This window comes from Haplochromis burtoni, unplaced genomic scaffold, assembly GCF_018398535.1.
Source record: "Haplochromis burtoni strain Fernald_Lab_line unplaced genomic scaffold, NCSU_Asbu1 Contig_280, whole genome shotgun sequence".
In the NCBI taxonomy this organism is placed as follows: domain Eukaryota; kingdom Metazoa; phylum Chordata; class Actinopteri; order Cichliformes; family Cichlidae; genus Haplochromis; species Haplochromis burtoni.
In genome coordinates, this window is record NW_024582641.1 from 506,774 (window position 1) to 523,745 (window position 16,972).

A 16,972-nucleotide genomic window follows, 5' to 3' on the forward strand; every position below is an offset into this window, starting at 1 on the left:
AACTAGAAGGTCCTTTCTTCTTGCTCTGACTTTGTCAAATCTATGTTTCCTACTGGATACACTTCATCTGAGCCACAGGAGTGGGAGAAGTGGAAGTGGGTTTATTTAAGCCCAGACACCCCACCACAAACATCCTTCCTGCCAGCTTCGGTGGGGGGTTTTAAAAAGTGCATGCTCATACATACACACAGAGGCACTTCACGAGTTACATGCAGGGTCAAAACCATCAACAGTTGTTCACATGTAAAATATGCAAGATTGTTGCCCCCACTCCCTCACACCACCCCCAAAGAGGTTTTAACGGAGTTGGGAAAACTGGGAGAAAAATAAGTATACCTGAAAACTGGAAATCATGCCTTTGACTTCCAGCAGTCACTGTCAACACACATTGTCACACTCAACCCACTCCCAGTACCACTGCTCTAACGCAGTTTGTCTTTTTGTTGTTACCAGTTTTGTTAATTAGGAAGCACAATGGGCAGTCAGTAAATAAGAAGAAAATGGATGTGTAGTGTATAAAAAGTGTCTGATCTTATGAGAATGTTCTCAAACGCTGCAGATCCAAGCATTCTTCTTTACTTTGGGCTATTTTAAGAACCAATGTAACCCAGCCATAAATTACATATTGTTATAATTACACAAAATGTGTTCCTTATACCTGACTGTTAGGACCTCCAAGCCTGTAGTTATATTCATTATTAGTTAGAGCCCCTCCTCATTGTTCTTCTTCTTCTTTGGTGCAACCCTATAAATACAGTGTACCCCTTTGGCCTCTCCCCTTTTCTACAATTCCCCTGTGGGAGAGGTGGGTGTCATTTCTTTCCAGACACTGTATAACACACATATAATGTATATTTATCCACCCTGATGCTTCTGATTGTGATTTTAGTTCAATTATTGCCATCATTGTGCTTGTTTTTGTGAGATGCTATAAATGTGTAGTATGTGTGTGTCACAAATGTGTTTTAGGCGCCATTAACGCTAGCATGATATATAATTATAATATAATTCTGGCTAGCTTGGAAGTTGTGATGGGTTGAGCTAACCTTCTCCCCCACTGTTTGTATTTGGTCGTAGGAGCTGGAGCGAGCAAGTTATTTACTCGGAGGTCTTTCTTTCTTTTACCTTTCTTTGTCAGGTATGTCGGATTTTGTGTTGGTGTTTTTTTTTAATCTTATGTCAAATATGTCCCATGTAAGTTCGTACTTTATGTTTAATGTAAAAATAAATGCAGCCCCTTTTCTACAATTCCCCTGTGGGAGAGGAGCTTTTCTTTCTTTTACCTTTCTTTGTCAGACACAACGCAGAAACACACCGGTTACACTAACATCTTGTAAGACAGTCTCTGTGATATTATCCTCAGAATATGTTAGATGAAAGAGATCCAAAAGAGAGATACAACTCAAACACATGCACCTATTACAAGTCCTACAGTGAGTTTCAGTATCAAACCAATGAAACCAACAAAAATTAGCTTCTCTCTCTCTTTTAATTTTTATGGAATAATGTTTTGTCTTCACTCTCTGCTCCCCACATGTTTAAAACAAAGAAAACTTCACATACACTACTGTGCAATAGTCTTGAGCTCCCCCTGATTTCTTTATATTTTGCCTACAATGAGCCTGACTTTAGTCATCTGTAGTCAAGTGGTCTGAAAAGAAAGATATTGGCTGCCTTTTCTATCATATTCAGTTCAGTCTTTGTGCCTGACCATTTACAGAGAAATGTCTTTGTTTGTTATCGTTTTTCCCTAAACCGCTTAACACTGACCTATGAATCATTCAAGCATTTTAAAAAAGCACTGAACTTATGAGATACATCACTATTGGGTCTACACAAAACAGGCAACCTAAGACAGAACCCATTTTAAATTATATCTTTAGTCACTTTGTTACTAGCAACCTGTTAAAAAAACATACAATGTATGTAATACATGTGTGTAATGTATCCTATTTCTTTGGTTGAATCTACAAAAAAGGGGTTGGCAGGCATAAAATAGTATTCCTGCACCAACAACGCATGCTTCAGCATGGTGTGCAGTGCATCCTCAAAAAATAAGAAGTGGTAGGCATGAAAAAAAATCCAACTGTAGTAGACGAGGAGTATATGACTCATGAGAGGGGGAAAAAATACAGTAAGACCCGACACAGTACCTGAGAGATGCATCTGGACCTTCAGTTTACAACCTGGGTTATAATAAAACTGTAAACTGTGCAAACAGTTTTTACTCACTTGGAGTTTAGGTGGGTTACACAAAGTTGGGATGCACAGTCAGCCAAGAGTAGATGTCATTAGATATGTTATCAAGCAGACACAGGAGCTAAGGACATTTAGTGATGGGGACAGGATTGGCAGTAAAACAGGTATCAGCCACCAAAAATAATAAATCTAATATTTTCTATTAATTCTATTTTTTATATGATATTCGTTTGTTTCAGACAGTTGTTCCAACAAGGAACTTAAACTCCTGCACTCTTAGCAAACACGGCTAAATTTTTTGATTTATAAAAAACACTAGAGCTGTACTTCTTCTGCTTCCTCAGTAGGTTGGTAAGTTTGTGTTACTGTGTCACTAAGGTGCTAGTTTTTGTTATTTCAGTAAGTATCCTGTGCCAGTACCCTCACTTCTTGTACTCTTGTTGAAACGACAGCTACATTTTTTAGCTTATTCTTTCTCATCCTTGTTGACTGGTGCCACACAAACAATGCTCCTCTGAAGGCTTTTGGATCTAAAATTTAAGAGAAGGTGAACTACAACTTTACTTTTACACTTGAATATATTATTTATTTTATCACTCCATTCCATCACTTTAAGCGTGAGCCTGGAAGCTGAAATAGACAAGGGACAGTGGAGATTTGGGATTTCACGAGTGTGCAGTTAGAGAAGAGGTGAAAGCACTGCCATGGCTTTATTGTCTTTAAGAATTCAAACATCGGTCAAACTTGTGATATTTGTTACTGTCTTTAAAAAAAAACAACAAAAAAAACACTGTCACATTTCCAAGTGTGATCACCTTTTTCGTACAATTAACCCAAATGTGTGTGATAACCTGTGTGCATGCATGTGTGTACCTCTCTTGCAGTTCCTGGTCACTTAAATGTAGTTGTTCCTTTAGAGTCTGGTATCTGTCCCACCTCAGCAGCCTGGTCCCATCATACAGATCTATCTCCCTGTCATGGAGTAACCTGGGGCAAGAAAATAAAATCTGAGAAATGAGCTGAGTGGTGTGTGTTTGTTTGTTATTTTACAGCACCGTCTTCCTTTATTAAGAAACTGAAACAATAAGAAATACATTAAAGCAGAACCTTAGCTGCTGTGGAGCGTTCTGAAAGGAGAACGCAGAGTACAGATGGCACAGATAACAAAAAACCCAATATCAACAGAGCATTTGGAAAATATCACAGCAGCTACATCCAGGAAATGAGCCAAAGCACCTGGATAGTACAGCCAAAGTTCCCAGGTTGACTCTGTGTATGCCGTCAAGAAGCAGCAGCTTGCCCTCCATGGCAGCAGTGACCAGTGGAGATGGCCTCCATGCTGTGTCCCCATTTGAGAGCGTGTACCTCTGTTGGAGAAGGTCCCTGACTGTCATGTCCTGGGAATCAAACACAATGGAGGGAGGTGTGTGATAAAGGCAAGAAAGTGGGAGATGGAAAATGAACAGCAGAGACAGATGTGTACAGCAGGTTGGCAGAGCAAAAAAGATCTAAAAATAGTCAGAAGTGATTCTGTCTGCGATTGCGTTTAGTAACTGTGAAGACAAGATGACAAATACACCAGCTTTCCATTTTTCCCTCCTTTAACTCTGTTCCCAGATGGTTTGGCCCAGCTGCTAAATGCAATATCTCTACTTTACAGTCTTTACTGTCTGTTAAGCAAGACTGTCATATTCACTATCACGCTGCCATGTCATGGTAAAGACAGGGGGTAGACGAGGGAGGACAAGTGCAGTTGCAAAATTTGTTCTAGGCAGTGATTACTGCAATCCTAACTGCTTCACAGCAACATACTACTCATTGCTTTCTTGAATTAAAGAGAATTAGGTACAGCTGTAACAGCAGCTGGTATGAGAGAGCTTCATTTTGTCACAATATCAAGTTCAAACATTAAAAGACTCAGAGGAAGTGTCATTTGTCCTAGATCCGGTGACATTTATCATTTCTACGCATCATAAACCCCTCAAGTCCTGTCTATTATTTTCACATTTTTATCTAACAGAACAGACAGTGATGCATTCAGTGAGAGCTCCAACAAGTAAGGCCACACTGATAAACATGGGACATAACAATACTATATCTCCCCATCACCAGGCTGGAGTGAAAGCCTGAAAGCCTTATAATAATAAATCAGAGAGACTGGTGCTATTGAACCAGGTTAATTTTTTTAAAATGTCATCAAAAAAAACATCAACAGTACCCATGCGAAGGATGGTATTCTATACATATGCTCTTTAAAAGATTTTCTGCAAACTGTTTTATGACGATCCTGATGAAGGTCATGAATCAAATCTCCCCCCCCCCCCCCCCCCCCCCACACACACACACACACACTCAGCTTGTTGAAGGACACAATTTATATTCTGTTCTCTAGCCTGACATGTCACTTTGCTTTCCCAAAAATGGGGTTTTCAGAGTTGACCAGATGAATTGTGTGGTGAAGGATTCCACAATTCCCGCAGCACAGGTCACCCATGACCTCAGCTAGCTAAGAATAGCAGCTACATGATGCATTCATACATACAGAGCTGCAGCACACCCGCTTCCTTCACAATTATCACCGAGCTGACTACATTCCACACACACACATATTGCACACATGCACTGTACACTCATTCAAAATTCTAAAAGCAATAAAAAAATCAAAATAAATTAACCAACTGAGCATGCACTTCAACTTATGCTTTTCCCTATTTTCTCTCATATATACATATTGCTTAAAAAAATTTACACGAACACTTTTTCATCAGAGAACAGCATCAAGTCCATTAAAATTCTGGGATTTTGATCTGATTGGTTAGGTATCGGGATGATGCCCTGGTCCAGATCTGGGTGGGCACCATCCATCATCTCAGAAGGCCAGAACAGCTCCAATATAAGATACATAAGCATTATATTTACCTGTCAATCATGCAAAGTTAATCTAGTAAAGTCCAAATTTTTAAATATGAAGCTGGAAATTAGCATAACAGAGCCACTTAAATCTAAGAAGACTTTTAATAAAATACCCTCATAGCAACATTTGCTTGCCTCTCCACCCTACTGGTTGGTGTTCTCTATGGCAGTATCACACTGGGGCCTACACATTCCAGAGAAATAACTGACGCAACAGTTAAATGAATAAGCAATCTCATGCTGAGTGTGCACGGTCATGCTGGGCTGTGCCAAGGTGCAAAAGCATCTGGACATCAGTGCCAGAGTATAAATTGTTGTTAACAAAATGCTGTGTCCGCATGTAGTGCTGGGAGCCCAAGGTAGACAGAACAATGCTACACCCTCTTCATGACATATCTGAGTTATCTGAGCCACTGGTAATAATATTTTTCCCTGACATTATAAATACATTATTAGATTAGCATATATTTACTGCCTAAGTGATACTGCTTTAATTTGCAAACTAAGACAGATATATACATGATGCACAGAAGTATCTGTAAAAAGAAATACTGCAAAATCTTTTACAATGTAGGTCAAAGGGATGACAGATGGTGAAAGATATGACTGTGGCATTAATTATTCGGGGTCTGTGACGCAAATGTTTGGTGGTTACATTCGTACTTCCCCTCATGCTCTGCAGACAACTCAAAACTTCAGAAATAATCATATTTTTGAACATTTTAAAGACCAGACGTTTTTACCTGGTAGAGCATGACAGGCTCCATGCTGTAACCCAGCATCTCAGCAAACTCTCTGGCAATCACCGACTTGCCGCAACCCTAGAAATAAAAGAAGGTATTCGTTATTAAAATCAGATTCACTATGTGCATTGTATGTGTATATGTATATCAAGTGTTAGCCACCTTAGGTCCTATCAGACATATGTCTTTAACCATGTGCGACTGTATCATCTCGGCCAACAACTGGGAGTGGCTTGGTGTATGAATGTAGGTGGGACTGCTTTTGGGTGGACGTGGCTCCTTAACGCCTGCTGGAACCTGAAGTTTCATAAACAAGAGAAACAAGCATGAAGGAGGCAAACAACAGCAGCGGCATCTGGTGAAGCCTGACATTATACCCTGTGTGGGAAGAAAAAAAAAGTAAAAAAGAAAGTAAAAAATATGTTTAGCTCCCTTTATGGTTACTTTCTTATGACTGGCTGCCCCTGACAAACAAGTTTGCACAGCTGGTGTGCAGAGTTTTGTGCTTGCAGCCAGCACTGTGTGCATATTAAGGATGTTTCCCTTTATTAACTTAGTACAAAAACTAGAAAAAACACACATACCACTCCCTCAGTGGGTGAGAGTGGTATGTGTGTGATAGTTTATATCGATATTTTGGTTTTGCTGCCCCCAGACTTGGGTCATTCCACCGCGGTCATCCAGACATCACCTGGAGTGGCTCTGTGCCCCACGGATTAAGAACCACTGCCCTAAACAAACCCGTGATTCACAGATTCACGGCCGAACAGCTGGAAACAAAATTCATTATTTTTTAAGAACTCTGCATTAAACAAGCAAAAAAACCCCACTACATATTAGGAGCCAACACAGTTCCTGCCACACATGAAGAAAGTGCAGCCTCAAAGAGTTAACCAGAGTGATATCATTTGTTTACCTGCAAGATCCACACCACTATTTTCAGTAGTCTGAAAGGATGTCTGTTTTTCCAAACACTATGCAGTAACATTCACACACACTGCTGCTTTTTTATCTAACATGAAAAATTAATGACTGATAAACATGTTGCCTTAACAAAATTTACATTCAGCTACAGAGTGTCAGTGAGAGATAAGACGGTCAAGCTACTGATACAGTGTGTCTGCCTGTCTGTCTGTGTGTGGTCTGCGATGTGATAATGGGCATCTCTATAAAAGGATGACTTAATCACTCTGCATGTTTTTTGATTCATAATGAAGCCTAATGCTTGCACTCATTAGGATCGATTACACTATAGATTTGCTTTATGCATTGTTTTTATACATTAAATGCTTTTTATTGTTAATGTTTGAATGGACTAATGGAAATTTAATACAGTGACTTTTATCTGAAAAATGCAGGATGGGTTTTCTGCAAAATCTAACCCGTCAATGCAACGCTTCAGTGACTCTCACATTGTCAAACGTGAGAAACGCTAGCAAACAGTTGCTTAGTAAATGAGCCTGCTAATCATAAATATCAATAATGACTAACTGTGACTATTGTAAACGACTCACGACTCCAGCTAGCACAGAAAAATTACACAGTATCTTAAGAAAAAAACCCCCAGTGAAATAAGTACATAAGGCTGGCTAATTTAAGACTGACACATAGTTGTAATGAATTTGACCAAATTATAAGCCATATCAATGTTGTACAATTTGTGTTAGTCAGAGCTGGCTGGCTAACCGCGTAATATGTATGCTAACCTTGCCAGACAGTTAAATCTGCACAGCGTGCAAACTAGACTTTAGCTTAAATGTTTACTGCAAACGGTGACCAAAAAATAAAACCAACAAGGACGTATTTAAACCTGCTGTTCCTTTGATGACCACTTGAGGTCAGCTCCAAAGACACTAATCTCCACTGACTCACATATCAAAATGCTCAACTTTACAGCAGAAATACAGTATGTCTATGTCATGGTATTAAAAGAAATGGTATTTTAAAAAAGAAGAAAAAATTGCTATCTTGAAATTAGGGTGTTTTTTTCTTCACTCATTGTATTAAGGTCTAAAGGTTGGTCTTGATGCATACTCAATTTGGCCGTAGCGTTTTCAGTGGGAGAAACATTTCGTCACTCATCCAAGTGACGTCTTCAGTCTCAGCTGACCATTGATCTTTGACCACTGATCTTTGGCGGAGTCATTTACATGAAACGGGAAAGACCATCTCTGAAATGAGGAGGGGGCCTAAGTGTACATCTTTTCCCATCTTACTTTGCCGTGATTGCAGCCATTCCCCAACTCTCTGTGAATGGTACTCATTACCATCAATCAATGATCACTGATCAATGGTCTTTGATGAGTGGTCATGACAATTTGCAGATCAAGGAACTGACCTCACATCCCACTGTTCATTCAGTGGGCTAGATTTGTGCAAATGTGCTGTTTATAAAGTTGGGGAAACCTGCAGTCAGCTGAGACCGAAGAAGTCACTTGGATGATGCGTTTCTCCCACTGAAAATGCTACATCCAGAATCAGTCTTTTGGGGTCTAAAGGTTGGGTAATAATTGCGCTGTCCACAGAGGTTGCTTGACTTTATGTGTTCTGCTCGTCCCTCTGGAGCATCTTTGAAATGCTTATTTGAAGAAATACAACTTGATTTGTTTATGTCTAATTAGTGAATTAAATTATATCCTTCATTGATTTGTAACATCGTGATACTAATTGGGTATCTGTGTCTTTGCAATGATCCCAACTTGCAAACCAAGCTGATTAGCTGATAAGCTACAGTCCAATAAACAAGAAGGCAACTACCACACCTCTAAATTCAAGGCTTCAAAATAAAAGTTCACAAAGCAGTGGGCGATGTCATGCTGGCTATGTCTGTCTTTTATATGTAGTCTATGGTGTACACCCAGACTGCTGGTACCTGAAAGGTGATGTCTTTGTCCACTACATGTAAAGTGATGTCTGCATGGCCTTCTACATCTTTTGCCGTGGACACACTCAAAATGGTGGTGGGTGCTGGCTGACGATGACCATCCAGAAGCTCAAATCGCTGTGAAAGAATGCATATAAAGCAAAACTGATGCCTTCAATCAACCATATGATGTTCAGGTTATATCAAGCATGCACCTGAGGTAAAACCATATACAGACACTTTAACATCACATCTTGACTTACACTGAGTACACCCTCAACAGCAGTGCGACCGTCCTTGCCCAACATACTGTTATATGGATAAAGCCTATGGAGCAGTTGCTGGGAGGATAGCATTGGGAAAGAGTTCTGGAAAAGGACAGAAAAGTCACACAGGCGCTAGTAACTTTAAAAAAAATTTCTCCTTTAAATTTTTGGCTTTCATTTTTCTATCTCGCTCCTGTCTCACCAGGACATGAAGGACAGGAAGCAGGTTGTCCACAGGAAAGTCAGGAAGGCCTAGGCTGGATGATTCCTGGGAGCATAGCGTAGTAGCTAGTGAGAGCAGCTGGGAAACTCTGACACACAGGAAACAACACAATACTGCATGAAGACACAGACCATCAAAGAATACTCGCACTTCAGTATGCATCTACCTAAATGTACCTTTCTGCAGCGACATTTGGTCCTGCTGAGTACAGCAACTCCAACTGGTCCTGAAAATATACAGAAGAAAACAAGACTTAAATATCCTCAAAGTCTCACAAATTTACCGCAGAACACTGCTGGCTGAGAGGCCAGAGAGAAAGAAAACAAAAGCTCAATACTTAAATTCCAGAACAAATCCAAAACTAATATATCCTCTAGTATTATCGCTAATTTTCTTCAGTATAATAACATTTCAGTATGTTGTACAAAGTGTGTTATGTTTATTATCAGAGTGCATAAAAGGAAAATTTGTATCGGTTCGTCTCTTTCTCCCCCACAGCCACACCTTTCTTATCTTATTGAAGCTTTCAGATCTTATTGAAGCTTTCAGCTTGCAGATTACTTTCTTTTAAGTAATCCGTAAATTCGTGGATTGACCTTGAATGGTAGGTAATAGACGTCTCTAGCCTGGAAGCGAGAGCGGAGAGGAGGATCCAGCGGATTGCCTTTGTACTTGGGTACAGGAAGACCAAGCGCGATGACCCGAAAGTCCTCGCTTACGCGGACAATCTTCCAGCTGTCCAGCTCTTCTTTGGTGTGCTCCTGAAATGCATCAAGGTAAGAAATGGCCTATAACTTTCTTTCATCTCACACATTTGACATTAAATGCTATTTTTATCCAAAAGGCTGCAGCTCCAAAGCTCCATGTGACAAGTACAGACTCTGAATGTCGCACAGCAGCAGGATTTATAGCAACAGCATTTTTTTCCCTCAAAACACAACAAGAGCACTGTAGGAGTAGTGTGGAAATTCACTGCTTAAGTGGGAATTTACATATAGACATGACTCCATAAACAACAGCCAGCATTATAAAAAATAATAACAGCGCCCCCTGAGGCTCCCAGTAGATGAACCTGTGCTAGAAATGTGAAAATCCGAGGTAATATCCTTCTTGAGTTATCGCATTTTCACCTTGACCTGGAAGTTAAGATGACCAATATTTGAACGTGTCTGACATTTTTAGTGAATGCACCTAAGTGTCAATTTGAAAATCTTATGTTGCCTTGATCTTGAATTATCATGTTCACAAACTTGGGTGCCCACACTGCCCAGGGATTCGTCCAGCGTGGCAACAATAGCCCATCAAACTTTTACAACTGAGGGGTTAAAAAAAGTTAATGCCTCAGCTGTTGTTACCTAAAAAGATTAGTCCCATGTGTAAGTTCTAGTTTAGAAATTAGCCGTGGGAAGTGTTTGACTTGTGCAGGCGAGTGTGCTGCTCTGACCTGCAGCAGCTTGTCATAACGCTCCGCTGACATGAGGAAGCGGCCATCCTCCAGCTGCATCTCTCGATTCTCCAGCAGGTTGTTAAGAACAGGCAGGACGTTCCTCTCGGCTTTCTCCAGCCCCTCCAGGACCAGGACTCGGCCTCTTATTGCGGCCCTTACAGCACACTAGGAAAAAGCATTAAAAGTCAAGACAAAGCGATGAAGTCAATCAATACTTCAGAAATAATAGGAGAGGAAGGGGAAGGAAACTCTGTAAACTCTTCCGACACATGATGAGTTTTGCCTCAGGTCAAATCTGTTGCTCCACTGTACAGGATGACCTCTGATCTCTGGGCTAAAAGCTTTTGTACAGACAGGGAATCTGACCTTCCACCAGTCCTCATTGTGTATACTCTATATAAGACAGTATAAGCTTCCGATAAAGCTTTTCCTGAGGTTGTCCTCATCTGTGTTTGTCCTCCAAGCTACTCAGAAACTTTCAAACCAGTCTCTGCTGTTTTAAGAAGCTCTATTTTCTCCCACCAAATGTGGGATAAAACATCTCAAGTTTATACAGTGTGTGTGCAAATGCATGTGTCTGCGCACATTTCTGCAGAAATCAAAAAGCACGTCTGACGTCAAGAGGCAGGAAACTTTAGCTGTCTGGGTGGACCGCAGAGCGAGCGGCTATGTAATTAGGTTAACATGTAAATGCGTGGCAGGTTGTGTGGGAAGCAGAGCCATAAAACTATAGTGAGGACCAGATGCTCTATATTTAACTCTTGATCCATTTTCGGCACCAACGCTGTAATCAGATAATTGTTAGAAATGTAAATGACGCAGGATGTAGAGTAGGAGAGAGAGAAAGAGAGAGGCAGGGAAGCACAGAGGGGCCTTGTGCTATGTCTGACACCAGCCATGCAGAAAAAAAGAAAACATCCCACCAAATGCTTTTAGCCACTTAGAAATGTCACAGAACAGTGAATGTGTAATATTAATGTAGCTAGAACTATTTTAAAAAAAGAGTTAAAAGTCTACAGAGACATCACTTCCTATAACATCTCTTTGTGTTATATGTGATGTTTCATTTTTTTTCATAATGCTATGTGTATGAATCAAAAAGCTTCTGTTCCTAATTTACCTACTTCATGCGCATACAGAAGCATGTTTTCCCCAAAGTGTTTGCAGGTCACAACATAGACTGTATACAAACGATAGATGCAGCATCAGGTACGACCAAGTTCATTAAACCTGCATTCTTTGAAATGACCAGTAAAGGGCAACTACCTAGTGGCAATTTCTCTAGTGATTTATGACCTCAGTAAGTATTTTCCTAATAGATTTATTGTCAGTAGTTTCCAGTCTTAATGAATGCAATATGATGTTCATAGTACGCTGTATTTTGAATAAGAAAAGACTACAAAGAAGGGAATCCTTCAGAGCTTGTGACTGAAAAGTCGCTACTACACAAGTGTGCAGTCTGCTCATTTTCTCAGACAGGTCTACCTATGCCCATCATGTCACATCAGTTTAAAAAACAATAAAACAAACCAGAATGGCGATGGCAAACACAAACTCTTAAGTTTAGACTTTCAAAACAAGAGTCCACAAACCAAAATGGGTCAAGACTCCAGTTAACAAGGGTCCAAAACCATTTTAAGCTTTAATGGTAGGTTGAGAACCTAAAAAAGAACAAATTTAACACAACTCAAGCTGAAAATAAATTTGAATGATTTACAGATTCTGTATGTTTTTAATAAATGGCCTAGCATGACATAAAAAAAAGTTTTAAAAAATCAACCCTAGATAATATTTTTAATGTCACATAATATCCAATAAAATAATTTTAAATGTCCCACAAACCAGATTTTTAGAGTCTGATGTCTTCTGGCTCTGCTCTTATCCCAGAACCTTTCAAATTAAATCAATTAGACTGCTTGAGTCCTGAACAAAAAGGTTTTCCATTATTTCCGGATTTTTGGCTTCTAATTTGACAACAAACCTCTATTTATTCTGTGGTAATTCAGCCACGGCAGTGAGTTTTGTTTCCCCCATGGGGCCAGCCCTTTAACTTTAACTAGTGGAAATAAGAGAATCCAGTTTTCTTGTGGATACCTTTGAATTATATTTATATTTAATTATAACTACATGTGATATTTAATTGCAAGTTTTTTTGTTTTTGTTTAATTTTTTGTGTTGCAAAAAATTTTGTACTTTAAAAAGACTTTTCCAACATGTAACTCTGCCTAGAAAGTGTAGAAAGTGCATCCTGTCAAATGATTTCAGCACAGCTGTACGTTTGGGTTCAGATTCAGCTCCAGTGGAGGTGGAAGGCTTTTTATTACTGTAATAGAGACTTATTTGTAGACTGGGTTTGAGGTAAGCTGCCTTACATAAGAGCCAGCTAAATGAAGAAGGGTGACTGGGAAATGTCAAAAATATAACAAGCATGCGATTACATCCATGTGACTCCTTCATGCATACTTTGAGGGTAGGGTGATGCTTGGAATGAAGGAGGAAGGGTGAAAAAAAGAAAAAAAAAGAAAAAAGACCGAGAACCAGAGATAGAAAATGAAGTGGAAGGATGGGAGGGGAGGGACAGCTTAAGCTCAGGGACTGACACGTTAAGCCTGAATATAGGGCTCCAAATCAGCACAGACCCCTGAGGAATACTTGGATGTTCTAGTTAACACACAAACGCACACCTCCTACAAAACTATTCTCAAAGAGAAAAGCTCTCTAATTTGCACCCACACATCTCCAGTCCATAAAACAAATGTTGGAAAATATAATATGTACACAGTGTTATTGCACCAGACACATGGCACAGGACTCATAATCCACAACATCCCAACAACATAAAACCTTTCCACTGGACGTTTGAATGTAGGAAAGCCCACAAATAAGCAATCTTTCACCCCATTTATTAACATCAATAATGCTGTTTCTATGGAAACAATGGACAATGTTTTGATTTAGATAAAGAGGTGGGAGGAAGATGAGCCTCAGGCAGAGGAAGTTGGATGAGTTGGCTAGCTTTTCTTGTTCCAGGGAAAGATGTGCACTGATAGAAACAAAACTATTAAAGTCATTAAGGGATGAAGACTATTTAATCAAACAACTTGATCATGTATATTTTTCACAAATGGTTATTACCAGTTTCAGTTTGTGTCTATGGTTAAATGATTTTCCATGAAAACTCTCAAAACTGATTTTTTGTTCTCCTAATGTTCTAACAGAGCAGATGATCCGACTATACAATGCTACCTTACTTAAGTTACGGGGAAGTGTTGCAGCTCTAATCCAGGGTTTGAGTCCATGTTTGGTTTATCACTGTACCAGTGATACAAGTGAATATGCAGATATTCATAAAACAGTTACAGCATTTTCAACAACTCTGTTGGAGCTTTGATCGACTGGCGACCTGTCCAACAGCCTTTTGTGCTACGGATTGGTAGCCACTAAAATATAGCAGTTTCCTTTATGAACTTGACCATTTATCTACATTACATGCACATCTATGATTCAGAATCACCAGTTAACCTAACATTCATGTCTTTGGACTGTGGGAGAGCGCTAGAGCACCCAGAGGAAACCCAAGTAGGCACAGGGAGAACGTGCAAACTCCACACAGAAAAGCTCAGCCAGCCGCTGGGTTTGAACCAGGAAACCTCTTGCTGTGAGTACTAGTTACTTCATAGCAAACCTAGGAAAATAGGTGGATAGACATATGGATAACAGTTAAAAATTTCAGCATGACTTCAGCATCCCTTCCATATCCAGTCATATAAAAGGACCAATGCTGGAAGAAAATTCCCTCAACATGACTAAATGCTGTTAATTTCAACTAATGAAGAGTGTGTGTTGGGACTACTTCCTATTTCAGTACATTGTGTTGACAATTATAAAATGTGAAAAATAAACTTAAATTGAACATATTAATAAAGTACCTAGTATCTCAAATCCAATCATTTGCCCCAGTTGTTATATGTAATTTAGGCATTTTGTCGTGGTAAACAAACCCAGGTTGTATGATTTACAACGGCTGTTGAAACTGATTCTACTCTCATCAGAGAGTACAAAGCTCCGAATTCATGAGTTATTTTTCAAAGGCGTCTGGATTCTATTAATGCTAAAGCTTGGGGAAGGGGAATCATAGCTGCACTGGTAAAATATGGAGGAGTGCACTGATGCATGCTATTTCTATAACTGCCCAATAAACAGTTAAGCTGTATTAGCCTGAGGTCATGCTAATAATAACATAGTCAACCTGGTACCTTCTACATTAAGGTGCCCACAACGGCCCGGTGTCGAGGCCAGCCAAACATCTTTATTGTAGGTCACACCTGTTTTAATCTCTTAATTTCCTGTCATCTCTCTACTGACAGACTCAAATAAAAGCTTAGTTCATGCAGAAGACGCTACTGATAACAGTCAATATTGCTTCTAGTGTTTGTTTAGTGTGGCACACCAAAGCACCTTTTCCCTCTTAAATTTGCTTACAGTTGTGTGTGACATCTAAAAATAGTCTACTCCTCTTACCTGGACTACATGAATGTTGGATTGCTTTGGTTATGAAAAATAAAAAACAAGTCTGGTTTTATAGAAGTCATGTTATGGGATAAGAGCTCTTTTTTTCCCCACAATCTACACCCTGAGTAAATCCTTTACTGATAAGTTTGGTCTCTGTCACCAGTTTCAAGTCACTGATTATAATATGACTTTCATTGTCTAAACCATGGTCCAGGGATATATACACACACACATATAACAATTGTTGTAATCCTATATAATTTTGATAATTTTTTCCACAGGTAGTTCACAGAGCCGAGGTCATAAATCACTAGAGTGTACAGAGCCGTTTATACTTCATTCACATTGAGACCTTCTGGTAAAATATCTTTTTAAATTTCTGCTCTGTAAGTATCCTTTAACTGGATGCCCCATTCTCTAATTATTTTTTTCTTGTAAGTTGATCAAATGTCTTAAAACATTTTCCCTCTATGAGTGGAGTGGTCTGGAAGAGCCACAGGCAAACATTTTATAATGAAATTGCATTGTGTCACATAGATGGAACCCTGCCATTCAATTTAGTAAAAGGAGTCACAAGCATCAAAATGATAAACTTAACAAAATCTGCTGGAGGTGAACAAAACTACCACGTCAGCAGTTGAAGGCACTAATGGCTGATTTGTGCTGGAACACAAACAAGCTGCCTCGCTTTATCAAATCATAAAACTGCTCAGTACACTGCTCATGTGTAGGAAATGCTGCTTCTTTGATGTGTTTACTCCTGATGCATTAACAAGGAACTCAATGCATATACATATTCATAAAACCACTTTCTCAGAGCACTAAGAGCAGTGAAGACAGTGGAGTAGCACTACAGTAAGTGGACTCCCTTCCAGCTGCAGTCTAATTATAAGAAAGCCTAATTAGCTGCAAGTCTGTTCCAGGAGAGCAGCTTTCTGAGTAAAGTTTAAGGAATAAATGTGCTGAAAATAAAACGTGAAAAACTTCCCCGTTTCCATGGAGCTGATGTCTGAACTGTTACACAACTGATTTATTTTTTACGCAGATGAAGCCATGTGCTAATTAGTCGTGGATAATGACATGACTGACTAAATGTTAATTATCACAGCTTATTATCAGTTGTGACTCTTTGAAGCCCAATGCCACAGTTTAATGATCAGCCTTATCTGGACTTGGCTTTTCTTCCCATTTCATAATTCGTTTTTCTGTAGCTGTGAGACAATAAATGGAGATGGATGGAAAACACAAAGTTCTCCTTAGAGAAACTGGCCTGGATAATGAGGAACTGCTGGTTTCTATGGTTACTCAACTTACAGAGTCCACACAGAATGGAGGCATATGTTTGCCGAAAGCCTCGATCGATCAAAAAGGAGCATGGAAAGCAAGAGAATGAAATTTGGAAGAGTGCAAAACTGTGGTGATGCAACATTATGTGTTACTATGTTTCATGCGAGGACAAGGCGCACTCAGTTAATGTTCTACTCACACTCCAAGCTGTGTTTGCCTTCAACTATGGTTTTAATGGTTCTGTCGTATTACACAAACACATAGCCAGAAACTCATGACTGTACATTTTTATTATTGTAATTAATGCAAAAAAAGCAATCCCAAATCTTTCAGTTGTATTTAGCACACAGGCCATGCACCTAGCATACATCCAGGCACGTGCAGAGGCGGGGGGCTATAGGGGCTTGAGCACCCACCTCTTTCCTGATGGGTGCTCCAAAGTGCCCTTTTGTTGAGGCAACTTTTTAAAAAAAATTATTTTATTTATTTATTTTTTAATGTGTGTGTGCGTGCGGAGTC

The 16,972-nt window shown here is 39.5% G+C and overlaps 1 protein-coding gene across 1 annotated transcript in view; it reads right to left on the reverse strand.

The window, feature by feature from the left end:
- The window catches only part of vwa8 (von Willebrand factor A domain containing 8), an 82,581-nt gene that overhangs the window by 59,402 nt on the left and 6,207 nt on the right, over positions 1-16,972 (reverse strand). The window contains exons 5-14 of the mRNA XM_005940046.3: positions 10,652-10,819; positions 9,804-9,968; positions 9,384-9,433; positions 9,187-9,295; positions 8,982-9,086; positions 8,728-8,856; positions 6,018-6,152; positions 5,856-5,933; positions 3,436-3,596; positions 3,073-3,186 (exon numbers count right to left, since the gene is read on the reverse strand). Of these exons, the coding sequence (XP_005940108.1) occupies positions 3,073-3,186; positions 3,436-3,596; positions 5,856-5,933; positions 6,018-6,152; positions 8,728-8,856; positions 8,982-9,086; positions 9,187-9,295; positions 9,384-9,433; positions 9,804-9,968; positions 10,652-10,819 (1,214 nt within the window). The remainder of the gene's footprint in view (positions 1-3,072; positions 3,187-3,435; positions 3,597-5,855; positions 5,934-6,017; positions 6,153-8,727; positions 8,857-8,981; positions 9,087-9,186; positions 9,296-9,383; positions 9,434-9,803; positions 9,969-10,651; positions 10,820-16,972) is intronic.